The 21,332-nt window shown below is 46.1% G+C and overlaps 11 protein-coding genes across 11 annotated transcripts; 4 read left to right on the top strand and 7 right to left on the bottom strand.

The window, feature by feature from the left end:
* Window positions 1-1,087: 1,087 nt before the first annotated feature.
* Window positions 1,088-2,920, top strand: F4822DRAFT_426196 (cytochrome P450; the record flags this gene model as incomplete). The annotated part of the gene is made up of 8 exons (XM_051460498.1): window positions 1,088-1,304; window positions 1,368-1,689; window positions 1,740-1,888; window positions 1,941-2,056; window positions 2,104-2,247; window positions 2,301-2,548; window positions 2,605-2,754; window positions 2,806-2,920. 8 exons carry the CDS (start codon window positions 1,088-1,090, stop codon window positions 2,918-2,920), a joined length of 1,461 nt encoding a protein of 486 aa, XP_051318774.1.
* On the bottom strand, window positions 2,765-4,565 carry F4822DRAFT_147808 (uncharacterized protein). Its single transcript, XM_051452948.1, has one exon. It carries the CDS (start codon window positions 4,365-4,367, stop codon window positions 3,057-3,059), a length of 1,311 nt encoding a protein of 436 aa, XP_051318773.1. The 5' UTR covers window positions 4,368-4,565; the 3' UTR covers window positions 2,765-3,056.
* On the top strand, window positions 4,450-5,879 carry F4822DRAFT_392798 (TIM-barrel-protein domain-containing protein). Its single transcript, XM_051457242.1, has one exon. The coding sequence runs from the start codon at window positions 4,990-4,992 to the stop codon at window positions 5,824-5,826; it is 837 nt and encodes a 278-aa protein (XP_051318772.1). The 5' UTR covers window positions 4,450-4,989; the 3' UTR covers window positions 5,827-5,879.
* F4822DRAFT_392797 (uncharacterized protein) lies at window positions 5,880-7,083 on the bottom strand. The gene is made up of 2 exons (XM_051457241.1): window positions 6,567-7,083; window positions 5,880-6,502 (listed from the first exon to the last, which is right to left on the bottom strand). The coding sequence occupies exons 1-2, from the start codon at window positions 6,993-6,995 to the stop codon at window positions 6,134-6,136; spliced, it is 798 nt and encodes a 265-aa protein (XP_051318771.1). The 5' UTR covers window positions 6,996-7,083; the 3' UTR covers window positions 5,880-6,133.
* Window positions 7,084-7,258: 175 nt separating this feature from the next.
* F4822DRAFT_392795 (uncharacterized protein) lies at window positions 7,259-8,564 on the bottom strand. Its single transcript, XM_051457240.1, has one exon. The coding sequence runs from the start codon at window positions 8,324-8,326 to the stop codon at window positions 7,733-7,735; it is 594 nt and encodes a 197-aa protein (XP_051318770.1). The 5' UTR covers window positions 8,327-8,564; the 3' UTR covers window positions 7,259-7,732.
* A 479-nt stretch (window positions 8,565-9,043) lies between these two features.
* On the bottom strand, window positions 9,044-10,408 carry F4822DRAFT_392792 (RTA1-domain-containing protein). Its single transcript, XM_051457239.1, has 3 exons — window positions 10,046-10,408; window positions 9,756-9,988; window positions 9,044-9,663 (listed from the first exon to the last, which is right to left on the bottom strand). The coding sequence occupies exons 1-3, from the start codon at window positions 10,254-10,256 to the stop codon at window positions 9,238-9,240; spliced, it is 870 nt and encodes a 289-aa protein (XP_051318769.1). The 5' UTR covers window positions 10,257-10,408; the 3' UTR covers window positions 9,044-9,237.
* A 753-nt stretch (window positions 10,409-11,161) lies between these two features.
* Window positions 11,162-11,851, bottom strand: F4822DRAFT_426190 (uncharacterized protein; the record flags this gene model as incomplete). Its single annotated transcript, XM_051460497.1, has 1 exon — window positions 11,162-11,851. One exon carries the CDS (start codon window positions 11,849-11,851, stop codon window positions 11,162-11,164), a length of 690 nt encoding a protein of 229 aa, XP_051318768.1.
* A 584-nt stretch (window positions 11,852-12,435) lies between these two features.
* F4822DRAFT_147750 (permease for cytosine/purines, uracil, thiamine, allantoin-domain-containing protein) lies at window positions 12,436-14,894 on the top strand. Its single transcript, XM_051452947.1, has 3 exons — window positions 12,436-13,404; window positions 13,476-13,643; window positions 13,708-14,894. The coding sequence occupies exons 1-3, from the start codon at window positions 13,127-13,129 to the stop codon at window positions 14,807-14,809; spliced, it is 1,548 nt and encodes a 515-aa protein (XP_051318767.1). The 5' UTR covers window positions 12,436-13,126; the 3' UTR covers window positions 14,810-14,894.
* Window positions 14,864-16,985, bottom strand: F4822DRAFT_147722 (uncharacterized protein). The gene is made up of 5 exons (XM_051452945.1): window positions 16,678-16,985; window positions 16,580-16,625; window positions 15,798-16,531; window positions 15,029-15,744; window positions 14,864-14,973 (listed from the first exon to the last, which is right to left on the bottom strand). The coding sequence occupies exons 1-5, from the start codon at window positions 16,713-16,715 to the stop codon at window positions 14,918-14,920; spliced, it is 1,590 nt and encodes a 529-aa protein (XP_051318766.1). The 5' UTR covers window positions 16,716-16,985; the 3' UTR covers window positions 14,864-14,917.
* F4822DRAFT_147738 (FAD/NAD(P)-binding domain-containing protein) lies at window positions 16,779-19,219 on the bottom strand. Its single transcript, XM_051452946.1, has 4 exons — window positions 18,866-19,219; window positions 18,538-18,755; window positions 18,066-18,476; window positions 16,779-18,015 (listed from the first exon to the last, which is right to left on the bottom strand). Exons 1-4 carry the CDS (start codon window positions 18,972-18,974, stop codon window positions 17,257-17,259), a joined length of 1,497 nt encoding a protein of 498 aa, XP_051318765.1. The 5' UTR covers window positions 18,975-19,219; the 3' UTR covers window positions 16,779-17,256.
* A 313-nt stretch (window positions 19,220-19,532) lies between these two features.
* On the top strand, window positions 19,533-20,957 carry F4822DRAFT_426187 (methionine aminopeptidase; the record flags this gene model as incomplete). The annotated part of the gene is made up of 4 exons (XM_051460496.1): window positions 19,533-19,676; window positions 19,750-20,163; window positions 20,223-20,769; window positions 20,839-20,957. 4 exons carry the CDS (start codon window positions 19,533-19,535, stop codon window positions 20,955-20,957), a joined length of 1,224 nt encoding a protein of 407 aa, XP_051318764.1.
* Window positions 20,958-21,332: the final 375 nt, after the last annotated feature.

The following is a 21,332-nucleotide window of genomic DNA, read 5'->3' as shown; positions in this document are numbered from 1 at the left end:
TTTCGCAGTTCGGAGAACATACAAGCGGCACTGCTTGCTGTGCCATGCTCCGGACTATAAGTAACTCCACAGTCCCCGGACAACTCCCGGCAAGTAATCCTGTCTAAACTCCTTACTGCTAGGATTCATATCTTGGCTATTTAGTATTCGTACGATATATGTACTTTTGCAATTGGTTCGTATCTAATATGCTTAGATGCGGGCTTCCTCTTTGCGTAATCCGCGCCCAAGCCGCGGTGTTTTAAAAATTTGGGTGCTCGCTGTAGCGACCTGAATTCCTATATTATTGGAGAGGATACGCCATTTGATGAATTTATCAATGGCATTCGTCTTCTCTTTGACCCCCCACCATAATATCTCTAGCTCTTAACCAAAACGATATCAAGTTGCGAGAAAATGTCCTTATGAGGTAGCTTCGAGGATGAGCAGAAAATTTTTACATCGGCTAATCTATTACCAAATTAAGAATTATATAATTAAGACATGCCACATGGCTGACGACCATTACGAATGCGCCTGTATCTGCTAGCTTGTGCGGCACAGGCCGAATACTGCACCCTTCCCTTCCTATAGCACCCGTGATCTACTAATAGTTCCGCTACACATTTCGTTCTCTAGCTTATTCCACATTCGACGCGTGGCGTGCATTTCCCAAATTTCTAGGGCAGCACTTTGGCAACACCATGCGGAAGAAATGTATCACTCATAATGAGGGGGTTTCTCCAAAGTGAAGGGACGCACTTGGATATATAGTTGGCCGTTCGAGCACATAGGTATTCGCTACTTGATATAATAATAGCTTATCTCTTCCCTTTCAGTGGATGCGCGCCTTTCGATATTGTGGGGTACAGGCCCCCGAACACGATTCCTTCCCGCCCATCCGCTATTTCGACATTAAGGATCTGACGTTAGGCTATACCTACCGTAACAGCGACCCAAGTTAAACCCGAAAATTGAGCGCTCTATACTCTACCAAATATGGAAAATGATAGCACGATCCATGTTTGACCCTAAATTTGTCTAGCGTCTTTTGTAGACATTTGAGGCTCATGGTCCACACACTAATGATCTCGTGAAGACGCCGAATATGGAAACCTTGGAACCACTCATAGAATCGCCTGCGCGGCTAGGCCTCCTAGTTTTGCTCTTTGCGACGCTCCTTTATAATGTCTACGAGACCGTATACCGTAGATATCCATGCCCGCTTCCGCCGTCTCCTCCGGCCGAGCCGGTGATCGGACACTTTAGGAGCTTGCCGATGGAAAATGCTCACTTTAAGCATATGGAGTATGCTAAGCAGTACAGTTAGCACATCATTTCATTAACCCTACTTGGATACCTAGGTAATTATTGGGCCAATATTATAGATACGGATGTCGTTTACTTCAACGTACTGGGCAACCACATGATTGTCCTCAATACCCAGCAGGCCACAAATGAACTTCTTGATAAACGAGGAGCGAACTATCAAGATCGTCCTAGATTCGTTCTATTTGATATTATGGGATGGGGTCTTACCTTGACTTTTCTACCCTATGGCGCTAGGTTCCGCTTACACCGTTCGGTTTTACAAACCGGGTTCACCAAGACAGCGATCGCAGCCTACAGGCCAATTCAGGAAGACGAAGCTCGGCAAGCAGTCTACAGAATCCTCAAATGCCCAGAAAATTGGGACTTTTCGGTGCGGCGGTAAGAACGTCCGCGCTTCATTGCTAGATCGCATTGCTGATGTGAAAAAGTTTTGCCTCTGCGATTGTTTTGAGGATTGGGTTTGGTGTCACTGTGAAATCAGATGACGATCCATACATCAAGATCGCGAAAGATGCCAACATGGCTACTGGAGGTGGGGGGAACCCGGGGACCGCGCTTGTTGACTATTTTCCGCTATGTCTGTCTCCCCTCACTAAAGAGCTACACCGAAAACCCTAACAAGTGCAAAGTCCGATACGTTCCGGAGTTTCTGAATTTTTCAAGGAGTCTACAACATGCTCGAAAGTGGGGATGGGCGATCAAGAATCTCCACGATATACCATTCGCAGCGGTTAAGAAAGAGTTTGTATGTTCTGGCAACAAGATCTTGGCAATGTTACTAACATCGTCGAGGACGAGGGGACGGCCAACCCCTCATTCGCCTACTCGCTTTTGACGAAACACAAATATAACAAGGACGAAGGAATCCCCGATCAACTCACACTTCAGGATATTCAAGGTGCCTCTGGCGCTGTTTTTATCGCAGGTTCTAACACGGTTAGTCTCGATTTCGGTAGAGGTGGGATTTTGATAGCTAATTGTATTCTAAGACCTTCGCTACGACGACAGTTGCCATCTTGAATATGATGCTCAACCCTGAAGTGTTTGAGAAAGCAAGAGCTGAGATTGATAGGGTGGTCGGAACGGATAGACTACCTACACTTGATGATCGGCCGAACTTGCGCTACATCGACTACCTCGTCGAAGAGACCTCAAGATGGAGACCGCTATCACCTATCGGGATACCACACAAATCTCTAGATGATGATATTTACAACGGGATGTTCATTCCCAAAGGGTCAGTGACATGTGACACGTCCCATGCGACAAGGCGTTCACTAACCTATTCGCAAGGACACTGGTGTATTACAATACCTTCGCCATGTCTAGAGACCCAAAAGTTTATAAGAACCCTGAGAAATTCAACCCTGATAGGTATACACCAAAGGAAAATGGAGGGGACGGCGAACCTCTACTAAGTGGGCCTTTCGGTTTTGGCCGCAGGTGAGTTATAATCGCCAATTTTAATAACTGGAATTGCATGTCTGACTCTAGAAAGGGTTTGTGTCGGGCGGCATCTAGCACAAGCATCTGTTTGGATTATGATGGCGACCCTTATAGCTACGACGGACATATCGAAGCCTATTGGACCAGATGGGAAACCAATTGAGCAGACGATTCAATTTAGTACGGGTCTGTCAAGTCACCCTGGTAAACTTGACGTGGTTTTCAAGCCGAGATCCGAGAGAGCTCGAAAACTTCTTGCCGAAGTAGTTAAGGATTCTCAATGAGTTCAGATTAGGAATCTATCGCTGGGGTAGTTTAACGAACATAAGTTCTGTTCTCTGTCTGTTTCCATCCGTTACAATGAACTCATGTAATCTTTCAGCCACTTCTTCTGCCCAGTCTGCGTTATTGATATCCGAACGAACCTCCACAACATTTATACCTGCCCCTTGAAGCTCCATTTTAATAGATGTGAATAAGGCTTCGTCAGCTGCTTCGTCGTGGAAAGGTTGACCTTGTACGGCGATTGCGCTAATGCCTCGCAACGGGAGCCATACCTCAGTTGACTCAGGTTTAATACAATTATCCCTAAGCCTTCGTGCTATTCTTCGTCCTAACTCGTCGCATTCCTGCGGCGTAGTTCGCATCAAAGTCACGGATGGGTTGTGTTCGAAGAGCGTTCTGTCCCGAAATTGCGCGGGTACAGTGTCTTTAGGGCCGAAATTTACCATATCTAGTGCACCGACACTCACAATTTGTGGCACGCCAGCTTTGGCAGCTGCTGTCAATCTGCTCTCATCCGACGCAAAGATCCCACCAACTAATTCGTCCGCCAATTCCGTAGTCGTTAGGTCGAGGACGCCGTGAAGTCGACCTTCCCTTAAAAGCCTTTCCATGGCCCGCCCACCAGCACCGGTAGCATGGAACACATAGACTTCGTAGCCGTGGTTTTCTAACCATTTTCGTGCTACATCTACTCCTTTCGTAGTAACACCAAACATCGTAATTCCAACGCCCTTCTTCGTAGGGCTGGTATCACTTAATCCCTTCCTAGTCTTGTCGGCGTATGCCATAGCCATTCCGGCGATAGCTGCTGCGGCATTCCCCACAACCGCCCTAAGTACTTCATTCAAGCCCGCGATATCAACCACGCTATACATCATAGTGATATCTGTTTCCCCGACATAAGAACTTGTGTCGCTGGAGGCCACAGTAGAAACAATTAATTTCGGGAAGGCCACAGGGAGCTCCCGCATGACGGCAGAGGCAAGACTAGTCCCACCACTCCCGCCGAGACTAATTATAGCCTGGATCTCATCACGGCGCTGAAGCTGCTGCGCTACAGCTGTAGCCCCACCAATCATGGTTTTGATTAGCTCGCCCCTTGGAAGCGATTCCAGGGCATTACCATCCCCTCGGAACCCGCTCGCTTTTAATACATCGTCTTGCCGGACGGTTATAGCTTCATGCTCCACCACCGACCGGCCCGCATCGATTAGGATGACATTTATCGATGCATCGTATTGGAGGATCTGGGATCTCAAGTATAGGAATTCTTCCAGTTTGGTATCGAGTGTGCCAATTATCGCAATGGATATTTTGGAAGACATTGTGAATTGATTGATTACCTAGGTATATATATAGGGTGTTGAATGAAGGCAAAAAAGAAATACTTGCTTATCGACTTTTCTAGTTGACTTTCGAGGTATTAATTATTAAACATTAGAAGGGGCATCCAGGCCCCGCCTATTAAAAAGGAAATCTATTACCTTTTAAGGTTTAAATTATTATTTTCTTCCTACAATATCGTTATCATATTTAATTCAAACATTTAGTGACAAGAATAGGACCTTGGTTCTCGAGAAACACTCCTTTCAGGCCATGGAAGAACTTGGCAACTTCTTATACGAATACACTTGAAATCTTTTACTTTTCCTATTCCCATTGCCTTAGTATTACTTTTGATATAAGTCTTAAAAATACCTTCTATTCAATTTAAACATCATCGGAAAGAGAGTAGCTGGAGAGGTGGTGGGGAAAGAGTTAGAGCTCTGACGTTACCCCCTCCGAAGCTGTTCTATTACGTATGATCCCTCATGTTTCGGTATAGTCCGACTCCACTCATGTATGATAAGTCATTTATCAACTGCAGGAGAATTCCTCTTTCCTTCTTTTCCGGAGGCAAGACGTAACTATCATAATTCCCCAACTTTAAGCACCAATTAATCCGCCATGGCGCCTATCGCTCGTGAAGAAGTCCTGCGTCGTCTAGGCGAAGTAATCACATCGCATCGCCCCATCGTAGGCGCCGGCGCCGGCATCGGCCTCTCCGCTAAATTCGTCGAAGCCGGCGGCGCCGATCTAATCATCATCTACAACTCCGGTCGCTTCCGAATGGCCGGTCGGGGATCACTGGCGGGACTCCTACCATACGGCGATGCTAACGCCATCGTCGTTGATATGGCACGCGAGGTTCTACCCGTCGTTCGGGATACCCCGGTTCTCGCCGGTGTATGCGGTACGGATCCGTTCCGGGATATGCGGCAATTCCTAAAACAGTTGAAGGAATTGGGGTTTAGCGGGGTACAGAACTTTCCTACGGTTGGTCTTATGGATGGGAATTTTAGGGCGAATTTGGAGGAGACTGGTATGGGTTATGACTTGGAGGTTGATATGATTCGGCTTGCTGCTGAGATGGGGTTTGTTACTTCACCATACGTATTTACCGTCGAGGAGGCGGTTAGCATGGCGAAAGCCGGCGCTGATATTGTGGTTGCCCATATGGGTTTGACGTCGAGTAAAGGCATCGGGGCGAAGACAGGGAAGACTCTAGATGAATCCGTGAAGTTGATACAAGAAATTAGAGATGCGGTAACGGAAGTAAGGAAGGATATCATAGTTCTGTGCCATGGCGGACCAATTGCCGAGGTTCAAGACGCCGAGTACGTCCTGTCGCGGACAAAAGGGGTGCATGGATTCTTCGGAGCAAGCAGTATGGAACGCATCCCAGTCGAAATCGCCATCACGGAGAACACGAAAAAATTCAAGGAGATCCAAATACCGGCATAATCAATTTTGACATACTGGTTTAAGACAATAAATATCACCCGCGTACTTGATAGATTGGATATGTAAGGTTTCTTCAGCATTCTAATGTATTATCGTATCTCATCAATGCTGTCATCATGCAGATAATGCGACCCAGATACCAATATCGCGCGATATCAACATATAAGCTTATGCATTCAACATAGAATATTGTCGTCGCAACACCCTCTCGATACCAACGCCAATGCTCATCATAACTAACAAAGCAAAAATTCAAAGTTTAGGCCGATGATTGACACCCCACACGTCTACGATAATCGGGACCCAGTCAACCGCTTTTCATGTAATCAATCCCAGCTTGGTAGATTCTGGTCAAAATTTGCGTTTCTTCCACCGTGTTGGGCACATAGAGCATGGTATAGCCGAGATGAATCCAATCGGTGCCGCTCAGACGGTGACGTTCGCCCCAACCCTTCGAGATGACTTCTTCGGCGTCCTTAAATGACAGTGTAACATGGCCCGACATGTCGGTGCCATGGATGTGGCAGATCTCCCTGGAGGTTGGTCCAGCTAGGGGCGTGAGCAGGATCGAGCGCTTGAGGAAGAGCGCTTGCCCGTGCTTCTCGAGGGCTGAAGTCTTCCATTCGGTGAATTGGGCATTGGTGTCGCCTAGTGCATTGAAGGAATCTAGATAGGCCTTGGTAATGTTAACAACTACGTGTGGTCATGATTGGGTCGGGGTTCTAGATGGAAGAACTCACATGCTTCACTGCTTCATCCAGGGGGTCGGCGGCGTTCCTCTCCCGCTGAGGATACACGAAACGCTTGGCCCTCGCACGGGGACCGGGCCTCACCGGAAGTTCCCCTAAGAACGACTTCCTCGCATTGTTCTTTTGCTCGTCGGTTGCTTTTCGCCATCCGGCAGCGAGCTTCTCAGGCCTGTCATAGAAATTTGGTTTTATCGTCTCGTCGGCCCCGAACGCCATGGTCTTCTCCGCGCTCAGTTGCGACATGTATCCGGCCCAACTGTGCGACGTACCTCCCTCTCCCATGGCCTTCCATTCCTTATATCCTTCCATCATACTTGCGTCCTCGTGTTTAGAAGACAATGTGGAACCCATTCGTGTAGTTGATGCGATGCGGATATTTAACAAACTGCTTCCGAAGAGAAATGCGCGGCGCAGAGACATTAGTATTGGGAAGAAAACAATTTCTTAAAGTAATGCAGGCGCCAACCACTTTGATTTTGTATTGAATACACCTACGAATGAGTTGCACCAATATAAATAAATACCTGACGTAGCGATCCCTTTCACTGTCCCTCGGAGTACAGTATTAGATCCGAGGAAATCCGAGATAAATCCGACTTTTTGAGTCGGCCGAGTGCTGTCGGAATCCGTGCGACACACCATTGGTTTCCATGGGAAGGAAAATCAAAATCACCGCCTGTACATCATCGCCAACCCTACAACTTCGCAAATATTTGAGGGAAATGATCTCGGACCTGAAACAAACATCAAGTAGAACCATTCGGAAAACTTCATGTGGAAGCTCTCGAAAAGCATTCCGTCAAGCTTGCGAAAATATTACTAAGACATGTCCCGAAAAGGGGGGCATAGGAGTCCACATAGGTGAGCAAAACTCTTAAAACAATTATATTCATTATTCATTATCCCATTATCTAACATTTACCTAGTCCTTCTTCTTTTACCATGTTGAAATACAACTTCTTTTGGATGTGAAATCTAGAGGAATATCTCATTCACCCTTGAGACGATCATGAGGATAGGGTTCAAGACTCACATAGTTGAATTGAATCGTATGTACCTGCACTATAGGTAGGTACTGATGCAGTCTAAGGGCAATATACTAGTATGCACTTTGATCGGGAGTCACCATAAAGGAGTGTAGGGGATCGTAGACGAAATTAAGTCCAGTAAATGATTACGTCGGAGAACTGCACTCTCTTCTTCTTCTTTGGAAGAACACCTATGCTCTCTAAGTATTCTCTAACCTCAGGGTCATCGTCAGCGGAGGAGAAGATATGCTCACCTTTCATGATGATTGAAATCGCCTTGTCCACAGATCCTTTCGCCATCCGAAGCGCATCGTATGCCACTTGATACGGAACGGTGCGGTCTTCAAGCTCGAATCGGTTGACAATGTGTTCGACTCTGCTCTTGACTTCGGGGTCTTTTATACTGCTCAGGGCGGTTACTGGAAGGGGCTTTATTGTGGTGTCAAGCTTCTTGTTGTGTTGCAATTGAGCCGGTGCAGATGAGACAGAAGGGGAACGCGTTCGCAGCCCACCAAATTGGTTGACGTATAGTGGGCTATTGGGGCCTATAACTGGTGTCACAGGGCGCAAGTTAACCTGGGAAACAGTAGCTTCCCTCTGTACCTTCGAAATTGAGGGCGGGCCCACATTTCGCTTGGACAGGTCTACCTTCTCCGTGAGTCTTCGAAGGAGACTTCTACCAAGGAATCGTCCGTCGTTCTGAGTCGAGTTGTTGCTTGACATTGTGGCTGATGAAGAATCGAGAGGTTGCGCGTTAATGTTGCGTAAATTGTGATACTAAACTTTCTCTTTGATGAGTATGGTGCTGCCAATGAAGATCAATATAGTTACTGTCAATCGAGTGTTTGGTACTGTCAACGAAAGAGGTAGCCCGGAATAAAGGAAGCCCGAACGAAGGCTCTTATAGACGCGCGGCATATTGCAATCATCTGTAAACAGACTCATAGCTCAGTAACCAGTTGAACGTTTCTACTCAGCCTTGTTGTTCCTCATTAGCTGACTTGTTTCAAAACATTACTGCTTTATCGAATTAAGCTTCTCCTTTCTAGTAAGTCCATCGTAAGCCGTCACCGCTGAAGCGCCACTCGCCCCCTCTCGTCGTGCTACTCCAAGCTACGTATAATTACCTGGGTTTCAATCTAGAATATAAGTGAACTACATTTTGAAAAATATTGATTTGAACTGTCTAAGCATAGGTGCCTATCTAAGGCCATGCAGCAATAAAAGATCCGACCAGAATAAATACTTGGGAATTTTCTTGTAGCAGCCGCCTATCATGATATATTCCCAAGGCACAACCTGACAGAAATGGGCCGACAAAGCTCAGCCACGAATGTGATTAGATATAAAAGGGGTTGTCTATTCATGAAAGAAGTAGTTAACGTTTGTTTTGTTCGGATAAGAATCCTGTTCAATGCGAAGGACAATTGCAATGTGTCGTTCGAAAACATTAAGATCTGACGTATGTTCGATCTATTAATCCTATTCAACATCGACTATTTCTTTAACAACCAAAATCCCGACTCCCGTGCGCTTATACTAAGTTCATAACGTAACCATTCCCTAGAACGCCAATTATATGACCCACCAGTTTCTACCTCTAAAGTACCCCATTAAGAAAGCCGATGTATAAATTAAACCCCCGCGCTGAATTCGCTTAGTTCACCAGGTTCCTTTGCGACTTGGTACGCCTTGGGGATCGTCCGTGCCGGATCAAATGGCAAGAATATACCAACAGCCAAAACCATCAGAGCTCCGTCTAAAGCAATAAAGTATACCTCATGCGTTATTAGATATCCGCGCCATCCCTCAAGAAGCTCGACAGTCCTGAAAATATTACGAGCAAAGATAGCTAGGAGGGAAATCACCAAAGCCATGATGATTTTGTTGTATTCTTGTGGTATACCGAACTTGGATGACTTTCGGAGGAAATCCATTGTGAGTAGGGTAAACACAATCATAGCTGCAAGTTGGAAGAAAACACCCGCAACCATGATATTGGTTCCTAATTTCATGTCGTCGTCCGTGTTTGCACTCGCAGCTAAAGCTCCACCGACGGCCTAAAGGGTTGGATAAGGTAAGCAACTGTTCGTTAAAAGCATTGCGGTGCCCTTCGGCATCCATGTATTGGGGAATGCTTCAAGAAACTTACCTGAACAACGAGGGAAATTAGGTCGCATGTCATGAATATGATATTGTACATTCTCGGGGACATTAGGCTGTATTGGCGACCTAGGCTGTTGATGAATGCGCCTAGTAACATATATAGAGCACCCGTAAAGAAGACCGGTCCGATGATGAGTGTGGTGATTTGCATGAAGAAAGCATTTCGGTTATAAGGACACTCTGCAGACCAAGTTCGTCCACTCCATCCGATCAACTCAGCTATAACCATACGTTAATACTTCCGGGCGATGGATTTTTGTGTAGAAGATTACGTACTTAGAGCGCCGATGGCGAGTAGGGCGGACGTCCATCGTCTTAGGCGAATTAGCTGTAACAAATGTCCGAAAAACGCGATGCCGAATAAAGCACAGAAAGTAATGCCAGCTGCCAGGCTTGGCTGATAACCATACGAGTAACCAATGCCAGGTAGAGGGCTCTTCTGGCAGTTGTTCGGGTCCTGTATGGCTGCCGGTAAGGTATCAGCCATTGTGAAGATTTGCTTGCGTGTCAAGGAAAGCTGGTATTTGAGAAAGGAAAAAAAAAGTTGGAATATATTGAATGAGAATTGGCTTGAAGAAACGAGCCAAGAATAGAATATCAACTCGAAGAAAATCATATTATATATAAAATTCAATTATATACGAATAGTTCATAGCTGATAGTGTCAATATGCCTATATCTCGGACCTTGACTAAGCCTCGCTCGGTTGAGGTGCTGCGGTCCCGCTGAAGAACCACCCCTGCCACGATGGATTGGTCTAATTTCTCAAAGGGGGGCTAAAAACCGAACAAGCGAATAATACTGAAGCCGTCGTATTAGTAGTCACTTATATCAAGGAATGGCTTTTTTCTAACAAGTAGGAAGAAAAAAACTCATGCAACAATATGTTTCCGCCAGGGCGTGAATGGTTCCGCGGTTTGAAGCTTGACAGATAGCTACCCAAATTGTAGGATCGAGAACGATTCATCGCCTCGGTTAGTATTTGGTTGCCTAAATGCTATCCTTGAGAGATTGGTAGACAACGACCAATATTCTGGGTGACTGAATGCATCCCCCGTAACATCCCACTGGAATTAATTCCGCGACGGTTACGTAAGTGGATCTTCTTTCTACTACGATGCCGTTGCGCTGTCATTTTTCTAAGTAGGATTTTCGCATCTGACTAGCTGAAATGAATTTTTTGCTGAAAAAGGGATACTATAGGCGTAGTATGTCATAAGCCACCACACTGATGAAACCCGCTTATGGTAATGAAACTCATCTCTTTCCAGTATCGTCGCATTCCCAATTCTGGGTCAGGGTGACTAGACACTTAGACTTATCGAATCTGAATGAAGTCGTTGGGTATTCGTCAGCCGGTATTAGGTCGCTACCATATGGGTATGGGCAAGGTCAGTCTTTCTCTGGATCAATGATAGTATCATTGTTAAGATCCAGATACCCCGACACATATGTGGCAGAGCAATGGATGAAGAAATCATTAGCCTTATTCAAAAAGTCGAAGCTCGCGCTAGCGACAGTACCGGCAGGAGTATACGGGTCCAGACTGTAGTAATATCCAACTTTGTATACGAACGAGTCGACCACCCATGAAGGATCTCGCGATGCATCTGTGCAAGCCGTGCTTGGCTTCCGATGTGATACTTGGATATATGCATCGAATGTAGTATGATCTTCTTGAGAAAAATCGAGTATGACAGTCCCATTTGCAGTAGTAAGAGCAATTTTGTCGGGCTCGGCTGACTTGTCTTGCCTTTCGCAAGTATATTGATGCGTTATGTCGAGATATCCACTAGAGGTGCCTCTAAACATTGTGATAGAGTCTCCATTACGTTCGTCGCATTCTTGCCAATCGGTTTTCACACCACGCCACTGCCCGCTGCATATCGACGAATAGTCATCGAATCCAGTAGTTAGTCGAAATGCAAAATCGGCGTTGTCGCTGGTGTCAACCGGCCAATTTTGAATGGTAAATGAGGACTGGCTTACGCATGGAGGATATCTTGTCGCTGTACTGGGTGCAGGTAAGCTAGAGGCTACCCCTAAAGGTAAGAGAACGAGAGTAGTTCTAAAGGTTTTCATTGCTGCTATTCGATGGAGCATCTAATTTGCAAACGTAGAAGGAGTTTTTAACTCTTCCCTCATGAATTGTTGTACGATACTTCATATTCGACTTGGGCGAGTTAAAGTGGAAATAGAAAGCCTCAATGCCCCCCAAGATCAAATGTTTGATGTAGTATCAACCAATAGTGATGTGCTAATGTAAAGTCTAGACATGCAGATTCTTCATCATATTTAGCCTCAAAGAGACACTATGGGGCCAGTCCGAGCAAATTTGATATCGAGAGCGATTGATGGGTTGATAATTGGAACAGGAAGCCTAACGAAGGTTGAAGATATTAATAAATGCGTGCTCACTGTCTTAAGGCAGCCCCGAGTTCGTCCCTGTGCCGGGTGTAGCGGGCTGCGCAATAGGGCGGATGCCTACATTTTCAGCACTCTTAATCCGTAATCGCATTTAAAATCTGTATTTGAATTAAGTAAAAATAACTCAAGTAACTAATTAGTTTAATTGAAGCTTTGTTTCGCGTGTATGCTTATGCTAAAGAGAATGTCTGATGAGAAGTAGACGAGTTGCCTTCCTATGAATGTTGTAATTTGTAGATTGCTGTTTTATCGGCTTGCTCAGCGACGTGATTTGACCCTAAATGTCAGTGGGGGTCTAGGGAATGGATGTTGAAATATAGCGAGGCCTTTAGGGGGGTAGGTACCTATGCGTAGATTGACTTGTTAGTAATCATGTTGAAAGAGAACATGTTCCTACCTATCTAGCCCATAGCGTCAATTCATGATAAGACACAATGAAGATTCAAGACAATACATAGGCATATAATAAATCTGCGTGGCCTAGGCTTTTCTGTTCTAAAGTAGGGTAGGATGGTCACGATCCTTGGAATTATAACATTCCCGATAAGTTGGGACTTGTTTGCTGAAGAAAAATAACAACGAATCGGGGGCTTCTAGGCGACGTAACCGTATGATTGGGACGCTAATCCTGCCAATTTGGGGGTAACTTCCAGCACGGAGATGCTGGGGTTGAGCTCCCCCAAGAGTCGTGTAGCCAATAGTATGGTGCTACTACACCTGCACAAAGTGCGCTATAGCTCGGGAATTAGGTACCGGCACGGCAGGGTAGCAGTTGGAATCCACTAGAGTTACAACGTTTAGCGGCGTGAGTAATCACCTCTCAACTCTCCGTGGGGGATTTGGGGTGTTTAGAGAGATATGGCCTCTAGGATCTAGAATCCGGAATAATGGTGTTTGAAATACTGCGGCTATCACTAGCAAGATTATACCATGGCCGAAGCGCATGTCAAAAAATATGAGTTGAGTGAAGCACCCAAATCATTGCAGGATGTCGGCGCGGGAACTAAGGAGTTTCTATCTTCGACGACGTGTGAAACTAGCGAAATTGAAGACCAATTCAGCGCACCAAAATCCTCATTCTGGACAAAGTTCTCCGACAATGGCGTCGAGATGCGCGGTGCAGAACCGGTTCCGGTTGAGAAACGAACGGATACCCGATATGTTAACGTATTGACTGTTTTCGCTACATCAATGACGAGCTTGTTACCGTAAGCTTACTCGAGAGTTGCACAAATCGTACACGTTAGAAGGACATCTTAGCTGAAATAATCGACTATAGTATTGGGATCGGCTCAGCAACGACTATCGGATATGGCTTGTCGCTAAGAGATGCCGCGTTGATGATCGTCTTCCTTCAATTCTTATTCGCAATCCCCGCGGCGTATATCATCACCATTGCGCCGCTGACGGGGATGAGGCAGATGATTCAATCTCGATATTGCTTTGGGTAAGTATTTTTAATCCTGCACGCACCAGAGAAAATGGCGGCCATTAAACTAGAAGAAAACCAGGAAATACTGCAACATCTTAACATCCATCGTTGTTACGCTTACAGTCGGAGGTTTTGCCGTCACCGGAAGCATCAACGGAGCACAATGCCTAGCGGCTGTTCGCCCCGGAACACTGCCGGTCGAAGCCGCTATCGCCATAATCATGGCTGCATCATTGGCTATTGGATTTATGGGATATCGCATAATGCATTTCTTCACGCGATGGGCTTGGATTCCGACGCTGGTCGCCATTATTATCCTTGTTGGTGCTGCAGGCGATCAGCTCTGGCAGCAAAATCCTCCACCAACTCAAACAACCGCTCAAGAGTACATGGGCATTGTGGCATTCGCTGCCGGGAACATGATTACGTGGAGTAATGTCGCCGGCGATTACGCATGCTACATGCCGCCAACAGCACCGCGTTTCCGTCTAGCCATGTATTGTCTCTTCGGTATCGCGCTGCCATTTTCACTCCTAATGGTCTTAGGCGCTGCTATCGGTGGTGCTGTCTTCTCTATCCCCGCATGGACTGCTGCGTATGAGACTGGCGGCATCGGAGCTGTGATCGGAAACATTTTGATTACTCGATTAGGCGACTTCGGCCGGTTTGTCCTCGTTGTACTAGGTCTTTCTGTCCTAGGGACATGCGGTAGGGACGTTTACACCATATCCTTTAACCTCACCGCCGTAGCCCCTTTTCTACGTAGGGTACCCCGCATCGCCCTATCCATTATTGCTACAGCAGCCATCATCGCCGTTGCGATTCCCGCCTCGAAATCCTTCGTTACGTCCGTGACAACCTTCCTCAGCATCATTGGTTACTACGCCGGGGCCTCGGTGACTTGTTTTTTAACTGAATATCTGTGGTTTCGAAAGGGCAATCCCCATAGCTTTGACCCAAAAATTTGGAATAATGGGCGGGCACTGCCGACTGGTCTAAGTGCACTTGCGGCCGTTCTGATTGCGTGGGCATTTATTATCCCCTCAATGCAAGCAGATTGGTACACAGGGCCAATAGCTGAGAAGACGGGGGATTTGGGGTTCGAATTTACCGTTGTCGTGGCGTTCTTGTCCTACATTCCTATACGGTCGCTAGAAATCAGAATTCGGGGACGACTGTGAGCGCTAGGTTCAGTATAAAGGCACTGTGGGCGCGCTATATCGTTTTAAATGGGGGTTTAAATGAAAATCGGTTCGTTTATAATTGCTGGCAACACCCTACTGCCCATGTTATTTAACTAGGCCACTATAACCCGGCCATTTGTAAATCTCTGACAGATATACACCTATTCTATATTAGATTCCAGGAATTTTGTTTCTTGTCTCGGGCGAAACACTTACCTGCGGCTTGCCATCGCTTTCCAATTACCTCGAGAAGCTCCACGATGTCTTTTATCCATGTAATCGCACTTGGATCTTGTTGTTCAAGGATCAACCATTCGCATTCGCCTGCAGCTTCATAAAGACAATGACACAAAAGTGGGTTAGCGCTATCGTGATTACTCCCACCACCTTGTTGAATTGAATCGAGTAATTGACGGGCAAGTTTCCATGTACATCTGACAACATCAAAGATGCCGGATATGGCCTCACGCTGCATCTCTGCCTCTTCTGAAGACCTTCCATGATCAGTTGAGTATTTTTCGTTGCAAGCATACAAATCGTATAAGATAAGGCGAGCAGAGAAACATAGCGCAATGGAAGTCGAGGGAGAACCACCAAGGCACGTAGAATCTTTGGAGACGTCATCGAGGTGGGAATACAGAGACGCCAGGATGTGGTGAAGTTGCCTCGCTTCTGTGGCACGGAACCCGAGGCTTATGTTACTACTATTGACTTCATCGCGATGGCGTAGAACACGACCGAGGATATGTCCTGCTTGACACACGTTGGCGAATGACCCTAGACTCGTATTGTTGGAGAATGAGGTTGCGAATAAGGGTTCATTGAAGCCGATCCCTCCTTCGTCCCATGGGGCTTCTGGGGATGGCATCAATTCCCCCGGGCTTGGCTCGGGTGCTGATAAAGGCAGTCCCTTAATCCCCTGATTCGTCATCCTAGTTGCGAAATCAATCAGTGTATGAATGGTCAAGAACGCTATGATAATTACCTGTCAAGACAAAATACTGCCCACCACGCTCGACGTTCTTCTTCCCGCGCTGTCCATGTTGGCGTATCCTTAAATAGCTGAGCTGCATTTTTGCGGTCGTGTAGTCCTATCATAATGCAGAGCCTAGAGGCGTAACCAACGCGCAAATAAGCAGCTGGATATATCGCATGTCCAATCTCATAGGTTGCGATTAAGATGAGAGACTGCAGAAGTTGCGGGGATGGAAGACACGAATTCTCCACTTGGAGTAAGGCCTGTAGTACATTCAAGTACATCTTGTTTTCTCTAGCAATCGTTCCCGGTAATAGAGGCCGCGAGACTAACTCCATACTCAGAAATAAGAGGTCGTACTGGGGAAGTTGGGCCAATTCATGTTCAATCATATGGCGACGGATACATTTTCTACTTAATATGGGTAGCCATTGGTGGATTGTTGAGAAATAGGTCTCGCAGACTTCAAGTTTCTCCGTGGAAACATTGTCAAATAGTGCTGGGGGACCTCTCCTTTGATTGAAGTCTGCGAATAAAGGTTTCGTGCAAATCCCAGAATCTAAAAAGAACAGAGCCGGGAATGTGTTAATAGATTCAGGAGCCTCTGGGATAGATCCCCTACTCCTCAGGGACAATTCGCCCGTTGTGGTGCTCACGGCCTGCAAGTTAACGTCCTCGTTTACGTCCTCGGGTTGGTTTCTAGCCCGTGGTGGATACTGACATCTTTTCTCAAGTCGAAGGCACTTCCAATTAGATTAGTATGAGAAGTATCATTCATGATCAAGGCCTACCAAAGAACAAGAAGGTAATTCCTTAGGACATTTGCGCTTTAACCGTCTAAAGTTATTAGCAATTTAGAATATAACAAAACAATTGGGTGGCATCATACCGACAAGCAACGCAAGAAAATCGAGCTCGTCGATCCATCTTTCGCTTTAGACGTTCCTGTGAATTTCGTAAATTCCGCTCTCAGAGCATGGCAGAAGCGGACTTTCGGACAACGGTCGACTACGACGTGCCCCGTAGAGCGGCTTTATATCATGAGCTTCCATATTATTAATAAGATGACTCATTGATCTGATTTTATCATGGGGCGATACGATATAGTCGAACAAGTTCTCCTTGGTATTGGAAACTAAAGTCCGCTCACATGAAAGGGTTTAGGTGTAAGATAGATTCGAAGATGCCGCTCAATTGTCCGCTATGTCCGCTGATGCAGCTTGGCCTACCCCACTTGCTGACTGCATTAGGTACCTGGGTGAGCTACTAGAGCCCCGAAGCTTGGGGGATCCATAGGCGTGGAGTACGGCATGCGGACAATACCTTGTAGGCCCTATAATACAAAATCGGCGGGGCATTTCCTCCCCCCAAGGGCTTCATCGAGGCTTAGTAATAGCTAAAGCTAGATGTGCTAGGGAGCTCTTCCAAAGCGCGGCGAGTCCCCTACCACATAAATGGTAGTCGGAAATCATTTCGCAAGATTACGAATCGCTTCGAGGAAAGGTAAGCGGCCAAAGGATCGGCGCTGAGACCAATACAAGCCCAACGCCCCTACCACCACGGGACTACATAGCAGTGCAACGAACCCACGCATGAGTACCTTTCCTTGGTGATCGCTTTTCGCAACCACTTCCGAATACCTTTCATTTCCAAAACTCACTCGAGAATACTTGGTCTGCCAACCTAGATTTGGTAGATGGACAGACATGAACTCCTCCAAGAATTTGCGTAATCGATACGTGGGGCTTAAAACCGAAGCGCGCATTTCGACGTAATTTTGCAAAGCGAGATCGTTGATTGCATGGGCATCAGCTACGCGAAGAGCTGAATATTCGGCGAGTGCCAAGCCCCTCTGATAAGAGGCATCCGCCGATCCTGGATCGTCTGGATTGTTATTCTCGACGGCGGCGAACTTATCCAGAATTGAAAAGAGGATGCGGACATCTTCGAGACCAGCGTTCATGCCTTGGCCGTAAAACGGCACCATGGCATGGGCGGCATCCCCTAAAATGACCACAGAACTGGAATAATGGTAGGGGTGGCATTTGATACTAATCAGCGGGAGATGCGGGTTTGTCTCGAATGAAGAAATGAGTTCGCTTGGCTTAATCAGCGTTGTCACACCTGGAAAATGCTTATCAAAGAACGCTGGCAATCTAGTCGAGTCTGCTTCTAACTTGGCGAATTCAGCACCTGGCATGAAAAGAGTGCAGGTGAAGGAACCGTCCTATTTTCTGTCAGTACCGCTACAGATGAGTGTGAGATTTTCTAACATACCTCGCTGGGTATGGCGATGAACATGAACTGCTTTCCCGGCCAAATATGAAGATGATTCGGGGATATTCGGAATTTTGATTTCTGATTGGTTGTATCTTTCGGCTTGATCTGAAATTCGCACCATAACGTATCGACATACTCCTGCTGATAATTCATTCTGGTATATTTCATCAGATGGTACCGGGTAGATGAGTGAGCTCCATCGGCGCCTATCATGAAATCAAAGGAGATTTCGACCTCTTCGGGTCGAGTCGATGATGAGTCATCACCACGGGTCTCGAACCAAGCCTTCCGTCTCTTGAAATCAGCACCCGTTAGTTTATAGTTGAAGAAAAACTTGACATTCGACATTTCGCCGAGAATTTCTAGTAGCCGTTTATTGAGACCGGCTCTGTCTACCGCGAATATCGTCTGGGCACTTAGGTCAGTCTTCGAACTTTTTGTGGTGATTAACAGCGGGATATTGGATTACCCTTCCATGGATATCGTAGTCTTGGGACTCTTCATATAATTCACCAGACTTCCGCCTCCCATGAATCATCCTTCCCCGCATTGGAATTGTTGCTGACACTACATGATCAAGAAGATCTTGGTGGTTGGCATTGCGCATAGCGTTGATACCTCTTTCGGAAAGAGCCAGATTGATGGACTTAGTGAAGTTTAGGGGTGTTGTTGAGGGATCTCGTAGATCTAGATTACATTAGTGTTGGCTTATTTACATCGAAGATCTCATTTAAGATCTTAGTAACTTTATTCATGACATTTTAGACAAGGGATTTGCCATGAATCTCATAACATACCCCCTCGAAGTTCGTAGATCTCGACATTATGACCTCTCTTAGCTGCGTATAACGCAGCTAAAGATCCAACGGGACCAGCGCCAACTATGACATATTTCTGACCAGACATTTCTAGACAGCCGTGGTTAATGTTTGAAAGGATACAAAATTAAGATTGAGGAGAGTCTAGGAACATTTCCGGATAGGCCGTAGTCAGAGAAGCTTTTTATGGAGATAGTGAAGAGTGAGTTTAAAAATGTCAGTCATGATTAGAGTCGTAAGATATCAAGATATTCCGGGTAGAAGCGGCTATATCGTATCAAGAATAACCCCTTATTTTGAATGATTATAAAGCCCCGTTTGTTTGATTTCGAGGGTAGTTAGTCAGAAATTAGTCAGAGTTGCTTGGTGTTTGGAGGCAGCCTACCATGATTACTAAGTCAAATCGTCCCACCTAAACTTGCATTGGAAGGGTTTTGCGCTTGCGATTTTCCTTCGACTTACAAAACAGTAAGAACAAAATACTACAAACAACCAACAATCTAACTTACCAACACGTAGGTTGAAATTTGGAATAATCTGCTAGGTACCCAGGGTCCATATTCCTCGTAATTGTTTCTCCTCTTCTCTACGAACAGCGCCATAGGAATTACCTACGTATTCGATTTCAGCGAACCCCTCCATCATCATGGCAACTGAGCCCCCGGCGAAGAAAAAGTGCCTTGGATCAGGCTGTGAAAACGATGCTTCCGCCTTACAATGTCCCACATGCTTGAAGATTGGCATCAAGGATAGCAATTTCTGCTCGCAAGATTGCTTCAAGAAGAATTGGGTTCGTATGAATCCACTACAATCTCGAACAATTCCATCTTCGCCTGTTGTACTAATTATATACAAATATACAGAATGAACACAAATTGTTACATAAGGTCGCGCAAGGCAAGACCACGAACGGTATTCTTGACAAAATTAGAACTCCAAAGGTCGTCTCTAAACCAGATCCAGCAACCGGTTTCTACAACCCTTTCCCCTCCTTCGCATATACCGGACCGTTACGTCCTGTCTACCCCCTGTCCGAGAAGCGCATAGTCCCAAAGTCGATACCACACCCCGACTGGTCCGAGACTGGCTACCCCAAGAGCGAGCGATTCATCAACAGGAATAAGATCGACCTACTCGATGCAAAAGGACAGGAGGCTATGCGCAAGGTGTGTAAGTTGGGGCGTGAGGTCTTGGATATAGTGGCTGCCGCAGTAAAACCTGGCGTCACGACGGATTACCTCGACGAAATATGCCATAAAGCTTCCGTAGAACGACAGGTGGGTGTCCTTAGATTGTCTCGGCGCGTTAATATCCAAATAATAACTAATTATCGCAGTGCTATCCTTCTCCCTTAAACTATAACAATTTCCCTAAATCGATATGTACCTCGGTCAACGAAGTGATCTGCCACGGTATCCCGGACCAACGAGTGCTCTTGGATGGCGACATCATTAATCTAGACGTTTCCTTATACCACGGAGGCTACCACGCAGATCTGAATGAAACATACTATGTGGGCGACAAGGCTAAGGCAGATCCCGACTCCGTGAGGGTAGTTGAAACGGCTCGAGAATGTTTAGACGAGGCTGCGAAACTTATAAAGCCGGGCACTTTAATACGAGAATTCGGTAACATTATCGAGAAACATGCCAAGTCAAAGAATTGTAGCGTCATCAGGACATACTGCGGCCACGGAGTTAACACGCACTTTCACTGCCCGCCTAACGTACCACACTATGCGAAGAACAAGGCTGTTGGGGAGTGTAAGCCTGGTATGACTTTTACCATCGAGCCTATGATCGCGCTCGGAAAATACCGGGATATTACATGGCCAGACAACTGGACGAGTACTACGATCGATGGTAAAAGGACTGCTCAATTTGGTGAGTTGGTTCCTTTTCTCTATCTCTTAATAATCATTAAACTTAGAATGTTTACTGACCTTGATATAGAGCACACTTATCTTGTGACAGAAACTGGTGTGGAAGTATTAACAGCGAGAACAGAGAGCTCGCCCGGTGGTCCTATACCGATGCCGACCGTTGAGACCGAGGCGAATGGTAGTGGATAGAAAAACCCGTTAGGCTTTCTTTGTTTTCGTAAGCGATGCATACTGCCAATGAATGTTACCAAACCACGGTCTAGCGTAGCGTGGTGGAACTGACAGGTCATACATCATATAGATCCATGGATGGGGATTTGCTCCGTGGGACTACATCATAGCCCTCTCATCGCCTTCTAAAATCATGAACTTATGCACCTGTGAATTGCCTAGTTAGAAGATAGACTAAATAGGTGGGCGTTTTTTTACTACGTAACTTGACCCCCCCTTTTTATCAACGATATCGCCCAACCGTACTGACGGAGCTAAAACCCTTGTTTCTCGATTACCGTATCAGGGAAGTTAGCGGCTTTTTTTCTTTGGAGGTCCCCTGCCCCTCGATTT

The sequence above is a fragment of the Hypoxylon trugodes genome, assembly GCF_022578975.1.
Source record: "Hypoxylon trugodes strain CBS 135444 unplaced genomic scaffold F4822scaffold_2, whole genome shotgun sequence".
Taxonomy (NCBI): domain Eukaryota; kingdom Fungi; phylum Ascomycota; class Sordariomycetes; order Xylariales; family Hypoxylaceae; genus Hypoxylon; species Hypoxylon trugodes.
Note: the sequence above shows the minus strand (reverse complement) of the source record. Positions and strands in the feature narration are given on the sequence as shown.

Coding starts and splice junctions, on each gene's coding strand:
- F4822DRAFT_147808 (XM_051452948.1), bottom strand. CDS start 4,367: ATGTCTTCCAAAATATCCATTGCGATAATTGGCACACTCGATACCAAA.
- F4822DRAFT_392798 (XM_051457242.1), top strand. CDS start 4,990: ATGGCGCCTATCGCTCGTGAAGAAGTCCTGCGTCGTCTAGGCGAAGTA.
- F4822DRAFT_392797 (XM_051457241.1), bottom strand. CDS start 6,995: ATGTCTCTGCGCCGCGCATTTCTCTTCGGAAGCAGTTTGTTAAATATC. Junction 6,503..6,566: donor TGGATGAAGCAGTGAAGCAT/GTGAGTTCTTCC, acceptor AACATTACCAAG/GCCTATCTAGATTCCTTCAA.
- F4822DRAFT_392795 (XM_051457240.1), bottom strand. CDS start 8,326: ATGTCAAGCAACAACTCGACTCAGAACGACGGACGATTCCTTGGTAGA.
- F4822DRAFT_392792 (XM_051457239.1), bottom strand. CDS start 10,256: ATGGCTGATACCTTACCGGCAGCCATACAGGACCCGAACAACTGCCAG. Junction 9,989..10,045: donor ACTCGCCATCGGCGCTCTAA/GTACGTAATCTT, acceptor GTATGGTTATAG/CTGAGTTGATCGGATGGAGT. Junction 9,664..9,755: donor TAATTTCCCTCGTTGTTCAG/GTAAGTTTCTTG, acceptor CCAACCCTTTAG/GCCGTCGGTGGAGCTTTAGC.
- F4822DRAFT_147750 (XM_051452947.1), top strand. CDS start 13,127: ATGGCCGAAGCGCATGTCAAAAAATATGAGTTGAGTGAAGCACCCAAA. Junction 13,405..13,475: donor TCAATGACGAGCTTGTTACC/GTAAGCTTACTC, acceptor AATCGACTATAG/TATTGGGATCGGCTCAGCAA. Junction 13,644..13,707: donor CAATCTCGATATTGCTTTGG/GTAAGTATTTTT, acceptor GAAGAAAACCAG/GAAATACTGCAACATCTTAA.
- F4822DRAFT_147722 (XM_051452945.1), bottom strand. CDS start 16,715: ATGGATCGACGAGCTCGATTTTCTTGCGTTGCTTGTCG. Junction 16,626..16,677: donor TTTTCTTGCGTTGCTTGTCG/GTATGATGCCAC, acceptor TAATAACTTTAG/ACGGTTAAAGCGCAAATGTC. Junction 15,745..15,797: donor GCAGTATTTTGTCTTGACAG/GTAATTATCATA, acceptor TTTCGCAACTAG/GATGACGAATCAGGGGATTA.
- F4822DRAFT_147738 (XM_051452946.1), bottom strand. CDS start 18,974: ATGTCTGGTCAGAAATATGTCATAGTTGGCGCTGGTCCCGTTGGATCT. Junction 18,756..18,865: donor GATCTACGAACTTCGAGGGG/GTATGTTATGAG, acceptor AATGTAATCTAG/ATCTACGAGATCCCTCAACA. Junction 18,477..18,537: donor ACTACGATATCCATGGAAGG/GTAATCCAATAT, acceptor CTAAGTGCCCAG/ACGATATTCGCGGTAGACAG.